We start from the raw sequence: 11,272 nt of genomic DNA on the forward strand, positions 1-11,272 counted from the left end.
AAAAAGAGATGTGATGAAATTGCCACGTTTCTGGATTGGTGACACTAGACAACTAGATATAAACGCAAGTGCACACTACTAAGGAAAACTCTAGTAGTAGCGCTGGTTTTATAGCTACTAGTAGCACTTGTACAAGTTCTATCAGTAAGGCGCTACAGCTAACTGGTAGCAGTAGCGCTGGTTTTGCAGCGCTACTGCTATACCAAATTAGCAATAGCGCTTGGTAGGGAAAAGCGCTACTGATAATAGTAAGTACCAGTAGCGTTTCTTTTGAAAAAGCGCTACTGCTTATTTTTCCTGTATTTTTAAAAATGCAGCTTATTTTTGCTGTATTTGTATTGGTTTTATATACAATATATACAACAGTAGGTGAAATACTTGGACCTAATCCACATTCTATCATGATCAACATCATCGTGATATTAATATAAAAACTCTTGCATTATATCATCACCAACAACACTAGCTAATAATCATCAGTCATTACCACCAACACTATTTAATCATCATAGTCATAGTGTACTATCTAATCACCACCAACACTAGTTAATAATAATCATCATAGTCATTATCGTCAATACTAGCTATTTAATCATCATAGTCCTAGTGTAGCACACATCATCATCTTCAAACTCATTTTAGCTAGCTAATCACTCTTGCTGCTGCTCTCTCAGGTTAAATAGCATAAAACATTTGTAGCACTCCTGCTTCATCATATTAAAGAATGCAGATGAACCTGTCTCCTAATTGTGGGTTGCACTTTTGGTTGCTGCCCCTAGTACTTCTCTGCTACGATTCTTTGCAATTTTGTTCCAATCTTTGACTATTAAGACTTGCTCGCTTTGAGAAATCATGAATTCACGCTGTGTAATGTAGGATGTCTTGGCCGTAAGCTAACCATTGTCACGCGACCTTTAGGCTCTATCCAACGAGGCACAACATTCATCAGGAGTCCCTGTTGAAGAACATCATAATAGCATACTTAGCAATGAAGTTTAGCTTAAAAAATGTATGCAAAAGATGCACTGAGGACAAATAGTAAAAATCTTACCATCTTTCCTAAATAATGTGACCGTAGTGGTCACACGTTTTGAGTACTAATATTTCGAAGTCCAGGAAAATAACCTGTCTTGACAGTATCAAGATCCTCAAGCCATGAAACATAATGACTTATCTCCTCGCAGTTTAGTTCAACCCCGGAAGAGTAGTAGGTGCTGTCTACCAAGCGCCGGACATGTTTGCTTAAATGGAAATAAGCTGTCAATAGAAATTAGTTGTCAATTATTTTTAAATTGACAATATAAATTACTTAACAAATATGGTTGAAAAACTCACATAATGATAGAACTGGAGGCGTCTGCACATCGACCCAGATGTCGATATTACCTTCAATTTCATCTTTCGAACAAATATCAAAAGTGATAAGCATATTAGGCTCAAATGCATAAGCCTTGCATAGTGCTCTCCAATTTTTGCATTCAAAATAGGAGTAGGTGTCTGCATTGTATAATTTTACGGCAAAAGTATAACCATACTCGATCCTCAAGTGAACTCTCTTTACCTCCATACTTTCCATAGTACTGAAACCGATCTTATCCAAGACATAAATTCTTGCATGGCACGGGATACACTAATAGAATAGTAAAAAATTAAAATTATAAGTTGAAGCCAAAGTAGTAGAAGTCATGCTTAATTACGAAAAAAGACTTGTCATTGTGACTTACTGTATCCACTTCGAAGTTCTCATCTAACATGATGCTCACCAACTAGGTGAGTCCTGTCGCACAGGTCACGCTCGTCTTTGCAGTATTCGCACATAATGAATTCCCTTTCGTCGTCAGACATTTCCTATGTTCATAGTTGAAACATTAATTGAAAATCGATCGAAGGCAACTATCAGGAAACTCAAACATAGATCACTATTACTCAATATGCAACGGGTTGACTTTAGGTTTGTCGAGTCTTTCTTCCTAAGCTCTCATCTCACGTATATGGTGGGCACTCCCTCTCTGATATTGCGATCGTCGGTGATGGTCGCTACTCCTCCTTTCCCTAGTGTATTACAAATATCTAGCACAAGGAAAAGAAGGAGAAGCGACCCCTATGACAACAATCGGCTTTCTTCTTCTCTCATATATGATGGACACTCCCTCACCGATTTTTCGACCGTCGATGATGGTCACTACTCCTTCTTTCCCTAGTGCATAACAAAGGTCTAGCACAAAGAGAAGAAGGAGAAGAGACCCCCACGACAACAGTCAGCATTCTTCTTCTCTCATATATGGTGGAGACTCTCCCTCACAGATTTTTTGACTGTCATGTATGGAGCCCCGACAGACTTAAAGTCAACTCGAAATGTCGTTTAATTCTCTTTCTAGAAAATCCGGAGCACTTGATATTTCCTACATATTCTAGCACAAGTCATGCTTAAATTCATCGAAAAATCCGGCATGACCTTTGCTAAAATAGGACATATCGAGCGCCTGAAATTTGCCAGAACGGAAATGAATCAACACTCCGGCAAAACATAGGCCACTCGGATTCTCCCTGCGATACAAAGATGTCCATACACATACAACGATGCATTTCAATGGTTCAATATTGACAAAAACATTTCAATATATCTTATAACCTGAACATTTCATTTGGTTAAGAAGCATAACTAAATACCCTAGTTGTACTCTATTCAACACTGAGGAGTACAGAAGGAGGAGGTGGAATTTTAGCTCACCGACTCGGGTGTAGAGGAAGTAGAGGTAGCTCAGATGACGTTCACTCCAAGGAGACACGACTCTACAAAGCCTGCATATTCCACCGAGTAAAATTTTAGATCATCAAATCTCATATAGCATTCTTTGATGACAAAGTGATTATGACATAAAAATAATTAAATTTTCCAATACATTTCTATATTGAAAAACAAAATTACAAAAAATTTCTATACCTAAATTTTCTTACTAAAAATTTTTCTTATTAAATTTGATACCTAAAAATTTCTCATATAGCATTTCAATAGATTTCTATAATTGAAAATTTTCTATACCTAAAAAGTTATATTACTAAAATTTTCTATTAATAAAACTTTTGTATATTCAAAAAACCTATTCACTAGTCTATTAAGCACTTACTATAAATAAATTAGTTCTATTAACCACTTATTATAAATAAACTAGTTCTATTAACTACTTACTATAAATAAACTAGTTCTATTAACCACTTCCTAAATAAACTATTTCTATTAAACACTTACTAAAAACATCCTAGTTCTAGCCCTAACATTTACTAAAAATACCTTGTTCTAACCCTAAAAATTGAAAAGACCTATACATTTACTAAAAATACCCTAGTTCTAGCCCTAACATCCATCCATCCGTCCGTCCATCCATCTATCTACATTCTATTCTATTTGAAAAACATTAAAAAAGAACCTACAATCTACAAGAACAGAGGGAGGAGGGAGGTAGGAGGGAGGAGGGAGGGAGGAGAGAGAGGAGGAGGAGGGGGAGGAAGGAAGGAGAGAGAGGAGGAGGGCGGCCGACCGAGGAGGGAGAGGAGGGAGAAGAAAGGAGAGAGCAAGAGGGAAGGAGGGAGGAGAGGAGGAGAAAGGAGAGAGCAGGAGGAGGGAAGGAGGGAGGCGGCTTACCGATGAGGAAGGAAGAGGCGGCGACGACAATAGTGGGCGGCGGCGGCGGCGCGACGACGGCAGCGGGCAGCGACAACGGGGGTTGGACGATGAGAGTGTGAGAGTGAGAGTGATCGGGCCGGCGGGGGAAGAGGATAAGGTAGCATTAGCAGTAGCGTTGGTTCGTCACAAGCGCTACTGCTAAGTTCAGCCCACCGTATAGACTTAGCGGTAGAGGTTGGCTGGTGGCCCAGTGCTACTGCTATGTCTCTAGTAGTAGCGCTGGTTCCAGCCGACCGCTACTACTATGTGTAGTACCTGCGGGTGGCCATGGGACTACTTAGCAGTAGCGCTGCAAAAGGTCCCATCGCTACTGCTATTGTTGTACTTGTAGCGTTCGGTGTCAAACAGCGCTACTACTAAGTATCAGTAGCGTTGTGCCTATAACCAACGCTACTATTAAATTTCTATCTATAAGCATTTCCTTATTAGTGACGCCTTTCACGAGGAAAACAATTTTCGGCCATTCAAATTATCTTAACTACAGTGCGTAGCAGAAAGTATTCGTTTTCACTATCTCAGTACTGATGATATAGAACCACTGATTTACTGAATATATATAGTCACATGTGCAACCTACTGCAATGTATTGTACACACATGCATGCTACTGCCCTCCTCCGGGCGTTATCTGCGGCAGTTCCAGTATGCCGCCGAACCAGCGCTTGCAGTCGTAGACGGTGCAGAATGTCTGCAGCGCCGTCATGAGCAGCAGCACGACGGCGGCGAGCAGCGTGAGCAGCCTCCACGACCTGAACACGTAGCGCTTGAGAAACCTTCTCGCTTTCACGGCCGCCCTCCGGTTCCGGTGCGCGTTGACGTCCCTGATCACGCTGTCCAGCAGCGGCACCTTGCTCGGCCGCACTGCCCGGCACATCCCGTTCCACATGTCCGCGGCCTCCTTGTCGCTCTTCATGGTGTTGAAGATGATCCCACACTCTCTCAAGATCTTCACGTCCTTGGGGGTGTCGATGATGCCGTTCATCAGCTCCGTGTACCGCGCCAGCACGAGCGGCCCGCGCACGGCGGCCGTCTCGTATGCCACCAGGTTGCGGAGGATCACCTCCGTGTTGCTGTCGAGGTGGAGGACCGGCAGGGTCAGCGTCGCCGTGGCCGCGTCGAAGCCGATCCCTGCCATGCCCTCTGGAGCCGGCATGAACCGCACGCCGCACGCGGCCAGCTGCGCCACCGACGGGATCATGATCTCCTGCGCCAGCGGCGAGTTGATTATGGTGGACAAGTTCACGCCCTTGAGCCGCGCCTCGACGTCCGTCGAAGCCATGAACTTCCCGAGCAGCGGCGCCATCGCCGACAGCAGCGGCACCTTGCGCATGATCATCCCCGGGAGGCTCGAAGCCGCGCTCATCGGCTTGGAGATGAGGTTCTTCTTGATGAACCGCACAGGCGCCACGTCCAAGCTGGACACCTGCATGCACGCCTGCTTCACCTTGTCGTAGTCCGGAATCTGCTGCTCGAGCGCGTCGAGGGAGAGAACCTCCTCTGGGACCAGCGGCGGGAGCTCCGCGGCGTCCTCCGCGAAGACGGCCGAGGCGGGCACGAGAAAGTGGTAGAGGAGCTCCAGCAGGTGCGCGTGCTTGGCGATGTCGCCGGCGATGGCAAGCGCGGTGGTCTTGATGGGGCACACCTCCCTGATGAAGCGGTCCAGGACGGCGTGCATGGCGTCGGCGGCGGCCTCCTCGGAGGCGTGGCGGAGCTGGAGCGCGCCCGCGAAGAGGAAGAGCGGGATCTGGTTCTCGAGCATCATGGCGTCGCGCACCATGGCGTTGATCCAGTTGGTGGCGGAGGACACCATGTCGGTGGCCCCGTCGACGTGGTAGCTCTCGAGGAAGTCGAGGAGGAAGCACGTGTCGATGGCCATCATCCATGCCAGCGTCTGCCCATTCAACTCAAGGAACCTACATTCATTGTATTTGTACGTATACATGATCAGTGATAGTATTAACTTTCATGACATCTTATATTGAACGCGCTTTTGCCTTAATAAAACATCAATAATGCTAAACATATAAAGAATGCACGCATGTATCTGTTTCACGCATGCATGCAGGGAAGCATTCACCCGAATATGTCTATGCCTAACTGGTTGCGCGCGCAACTCGAATCGTCTTCGTCGCTGTATCATGTGGATCCACACGAGCATGCCCCACCTGATTCCACCCAACAACCCATATTCTTATTTTCTCAGCGCTATACGCGGCACGACGGCAGGAATACAGGTCACATCGTATCTCTCTCGTTCGGCCGTTCCCCATACCTCATTCCTTCTCTCTCTCGTTCCCCATCCTGTGTCTGTCGAATCCGGCTCGCGGCCGGCTCCCTCCTCCCTCGCCATGGCCACGCATCGCCGGGTTACTCCTCCTCCATGGCCCCCTTCCCTCTCCTGAGACGTGCTTCTCACGGGTAGTCGATTGTCCTCCGCCCACGCCCTGCTGCCTCTTTCGCCAGATCCGCCATCGAGGTAAGATGGAGCAGCGTGGCTGCCTCATCGCCATGGTGGGAGGTGGTGAGAGGATGTTGGGCATCAACGAACCACGAGCAGCATCATCACCACCGTGAGCAGTTCGGTTGTGGCCAGATCTAGAGTCCAGCGGCTCGGCGGCAAGGCACAGTGAGGAGTCTAGAGCTCCTCCTCATCTTCCCCGTCGTCTTCCTTGAAAAGTTTAGGTAGCAGTGATTCCTCTCCTTGTTTTTTCTTAAACAAGATTTTTATTCTTTTCTCAATCTTTTCAGATGCATCTGGGTTCGCGTGCGATAGTGGCTTCTATCCGATGTATTTTTCATTCAGCAAGTTTAGGAATATTGATTGATCTTATTCTGTTTCCTCTCCTGCAGTTTTGGGATAGAAGACTGCACTTGTTTTGTCCCTCTCCATACTCAGGAAATTTTTTATTGATCTGAATGTGTATCTTGTAATCGTTACCTGAACTAGTGGAAGAAACGAGGACCTTTTTCTAATGCTATCTCTGAACTGTTTGGTCACTGTAATTATTATTGCCTTAGTTTTGTACATGAAACATAATAATTTAGTTTGCAAATATTTCTCAAGAATCATACTAACAATACATGAATATTTTCAGAAGAACTTTATCAAAAAATCCGAAGGACTTTCTTTAATTGTCTAAGTCAAGTTCTTGGACGGTCAACATAAAGTTCTTTGTTGCTCAGTTGAAGATTTTTATTGAACAGGAGGTGACTTTGTTAACACGGTATCCGAACTTTGCCATAAAAATCAAAAGAACTTTAGAGAAAACTTTGCCATGGCTAATAATTACTTTGTATTTTATTAAGTTCTGTGGGATTTCAAATAGAGTTCTCGACACCCATCTAAAAATTCCCTTGTTATTATCCAGTAACTAATTTCATTGGTTTTTTTCTGACAATAAGTTTCTGACAATAAACTATTAATCACAGATAGTTAGACACACGATTAATCATTCATTAAGCATGTAATTTAATGGTCCATTAGCCATCGAAGCCCATCTGTCTCTCGCGTAGCTGTAGTTTAAAATTGAAATTGTACAGTGGAAACAAAGAGATTCCTTGTGCCAGTCTGGTGTTGATTTGACGCTAGATGTATATGCAATACGGGGGAGAGAGAATGTCACAAGAAAAACTCATATACACTAGAATACAGGGAATCTTTGTGGGACCTGCCTGCATGTTGATTTGACGTGCATGCTAGATGTGTGGAAGAGATATGCGTTGGGCACGCATGCGTTAGAAAAAATCCATGCCCGCATTCACCCATGCAATATGGAATATGGATCCAATGAATGCACGCTTCTTTGGTCATGCAGTGGCTGGAAAGAGACGGACGCAAGGAAGGAATCCCGAGTTCAAGACTTTTGCCGCCTTCTATGAAAATAAGATGCACCTTTGAAGTACTCTCGCCAAAAAAAAATCCCAACTCAAATGCTCCTTCATAAATAGTAAAATCGAAACAAATAAAAAAATTCAAAAGTTTTTCAATTTTCTTTTGAAGGCAAACATTGCTTAGTTTCCTTCCTCATTGCAAATTTTTTTGTGATTCCAAATCACGTTCATGGAGGTCTAGGTAAAAATAACAAAATCAACATTCCAAATTGCTTTTAAAATTAGTCCTTTTGGAACAACATTTTTTTTCAACCAGAGCATTGGGAATGTTTTCTTCATGAATTTAACTAACCACTTTACTTGGTTCTATTTCTAGTTATGAATTTAACTAAATCAGTTGCTCGTCGTTTTAGTTGTTGTATTTACCTTGCTAGCACACAAATAATTTCTTGCGTTTATCTTGCATATAATTTGTTGCTTATGTATAAAGCTTGCAATGATATCTTACCTCTCTTATAGGTTCACAAGACTCCCAGAAAATCAATATGAAACAAAAAAAATTGCAATGAAAACAGAACAAAGCTCAGAGATAAAATTACGACCATGCTAAAAAAACTGCAATGTGGTTTACGTTATTAGGTTCATGGAACAAGTCAAAAAAATTAATAGGCTATCCGAGTTATTGACAAGCATGGTGCATCAGATTGAAGAAACTGAAATAAACACAAAAATCAAGAATCCTAATGAGATCATGATTCAAAAATTTGATAGATGTTGCAACTATATACGGCTGCCTCAGTTTGATTTTATTGATTGACTAAACATAGTGCATTAGATTGAAGAAACTGAAACAAATATAAACATCTAGAATCCTAATGAGATGATGATAGTCATAGATTTGGTAAACGATGTAGGTGTGGAGTGGCTGTGACAACATTCACACTGAGTCAGGAGCGACCACCTACGGTTGGGGCAGTGGTCAATGATGGGAACATCTACCATCGATCGGCTAGTGACATCCCGGCCTAGCGCAAAGTACAAGCTAGCATGATTATTGGACGATCCGTCTTCAACATAATGGCTAGAACATTGTTTCATGTCTGGTGTGAAAACTCTTGTTTTGGCCTTGATTGGTTGGGCTCAGCAGCGATGAACTTGTGTCATTACCTTGTTGAAAGTGTTGTCTCCTTGCATGTGTGTTGGCATTCAGTGGTTGGTCTCGCCAAATAGGATAAAAATCCTTGTCTTGGACGTTTTTGGCCGGATATGGCAAGGGTGGCACGAGGGCGCTTAATTACTTCTTCTTGAAGACGTTGTTCTGCAAAAAGTAGTGTAGTAGATGTTTGTTTCATTTATATTGTAGTATTCAATCATAGTTGCAATTGTTCAATACTCTGATTAATTATTAATAAAATGAATGTATGCATCGTAATGATGCAGGCAGGAGGTTTAACCTACTTTCCGAAAAAAGGTGCCACTGCCATTTTGTTTTTGGGTGGCTAGCTTGCAGAAGTAACTGGATAATGCTAGTTAAACATTGAAAGTATTATGTTCTGTCTGTGTATACGTCCATGTCGTCAGTTTGAATGGTATTTTATTATTATTATTTTATTGTTTGGGAGTGCAAGTTGCAATCCTCTATATAAAAAAAGGTTCCTATTTTATATTTGCCTATCAAATAGTACAACGCTAGATTACAGAATATCATTGAGGATAAGTGTTTCGTGAAAGCTACATGACACCGATTTTGTGATCGCCTGCCGGAAATGTCAAATTACTGTGCTTATCATTGCGTTGTCAAGTTCTCAGCAGCATGCCTTTAAGAAACATTCAAGGCAAAAGTAGACCCTCACTTGGCATTTCAATTTCAGGCAGCACAAGAGAAGATAGCACTCATGTGTGAAGTTTAAAACTCATGCATGGTTCTTAAATAACACAGAATAATAACGCAGAGAATTAATTTGGCGAGTGCTTGATTATAAAAGATAACCCCTAAGAGAGATGAGGCAGATGGATGTGTATAATTAGGGCCGGACCAAAAGCTTGTAGCTCACGAGCTTAATGAATGCTCGGTAGCTTGGTTCGTTAAGCTTGCTGCTCACTTTTTTATGAGAAAAAAAGCACATGTTTCAGCTCATTAAACTTAACAAGCTTAATGAGACTAGCTAGTTTTATGAACAGCTCGTTAAGCTCACTGATATACAACAGACCACATTTTTTTTGTTATAAGTGGCAACATTTTTTGGCACCTCAACATATCTATACCATCTACTCAATCCGACCTAGCCCATGGGAGACAATCCCAATTCTTGTTAACAAGTACTTACGAGCGCTCGCGAGCTTAATGAGGTTAGAACGGACAGAGCAATCAGAGATTTTTTTGCTTGTTAATTTTAACGAGCTTAACGAGTCGAGTCTTAACGAGCACAAGTTTAATGAGCCAACCCTTAATGAGACGAGTAGCTCGTTAGTACAGTTTAATAAAAAGAAAAAGGAAAAAAAAAGTATACGTACGGTACCTGTTGTAGGGGGTCCGGATCATCTCCTGCATCTTGACAAACTTTTGCACGAGGTCGTCGAACCTGCGGTCGCCGGTGAAGAGCTTCTCGGCGCGCTTGGCTGCGGCGAGCTTGTAGCGCTCCATGTCCCTGAGCTCAGTCCGCTGGTAGTGGTAGGGCCCCAGGGCGAAGTGCTGCGGCGAGTACGCCTCGGGCTTGGTCGCCCGCAGCAGCCGCGGCACGTCGAAGACCTTGGCCACGGCGCCCAGCTCCTCCGCCCCGGCCTCCATCCGCCGCCGCACCTGGCTCACCCACCGCGACTGGTGGTCGTCCAGCTCCAGCTCCACGCCGGCGTTCGTGGCAGCCACCCCCACGAACCGCGCCTGCGCCTGCAGCTGCGCCAACGCCATCGAGCTAGCTAGCGCTCGCCGATCTAGATCTCTGCTCTGCTCTTTTCTCCTCCCCTAGCTTAGCTTAGCTGAGCTTAGTCGTTAGTAGCTACTTGGTGCTAGCTAGCTTCTTGCACGATCCGAATTGATCCGATCCGAGCTGTATGTAGCATGCATGTGAGCTGGTTGCCTCCAATGGCTTCTAACTTGATGGAGAGTTAACTAGGTCAATAGGGCATCATGGACTGTGCTTCTGGGTTAGTTGGGTGCTATATAGAGTATGCATGCAAGTGGGTGGGTGGTTGTGTGCGTAATCATGAGTTAAAACCAAGCTAATCAACAGCTATCGTGAAACATGCGCGGAAGTAGATTAGTAGGGTCGTCGTCACCGAGTGAATTTAGAAGAAACGCGCGCCAGAGACCGGGGAATTTTAATGCCAGACGATGGATGAGCTTCTTCTTATGCGTACGTGCGTGTTGGCCGCATGCGCGTGGGCATCACGTCATGAATGTCGTCGTGTTAAACAAACGTTTTGTACGTGGTGGGTGTCGGGGAATGATGGTGCCATGAGCATATCTCGGTCGGACGTACGCGCCCAGTTGGTGCAGCTCAATGGAGCCATGATTTTTTTTTTTTTGCGACAATGGAGCCCTGATTATTGACTCAAGTCGGGCCAGCCAGGTTGGATTTGTCCATTAACTAGCAATCATATTTAGGACAGTATAACTGAGCCTAAACCCAGCCCTCTCACGCGCCCTCCATTTTTGGCCGTCCGTTCTAGAGATTAGGGCGTTTCTGGACGTTGGATGTGCTGTGTCTATCAATCTCCAGCGCTGTGAAGAATTCCTGGCCCAGCTGTCCTAATGGGC

General features: G+C 44.1%; 1 protein-coding gene across 1 annotated transcript; it reads right to left on the bottom strand.

The window, feature by feature from the left end:
* Positions 1–4,173: 4,173 nt before the first annotated feature.
* Positions 4,174–10,639, bottom strand: LOC125517461 (putative UPF0481 protein At3g02645). Its single transcript, XM_048682660.1, has 2 exons — positions 10,035–10,639; positions 4,174–5,597 (listed from the first exon to the last, which is right to left on the bottom strand). Exons 1-2 carry the CDS (start codon positions 10,421–10,423, stop codon positions 4,289–4,291), a joined length of 1,698 nt encoding a protein of 565 aa, XP_048538617.1. The 5' UTR covers positions 10,424–10,639; the 3' UTR covers positions 4,174–4,288.
* Positions 10,640–11,272: the final 633 nt, after the last annotated feature.

This window comes from Triticum urartu, chromosome 6, assembly GCF_003073215.2.
Source record: "Triticum urartu cultivar G1812 chromosome 6, Tu2.1, whole genome shotgun sequence".
NCBI lineage: Eukaryota > Viridiplantae > Streptophyta > Magnoliopsida > Poales > Poaceae > Triticum > Triticum urartu.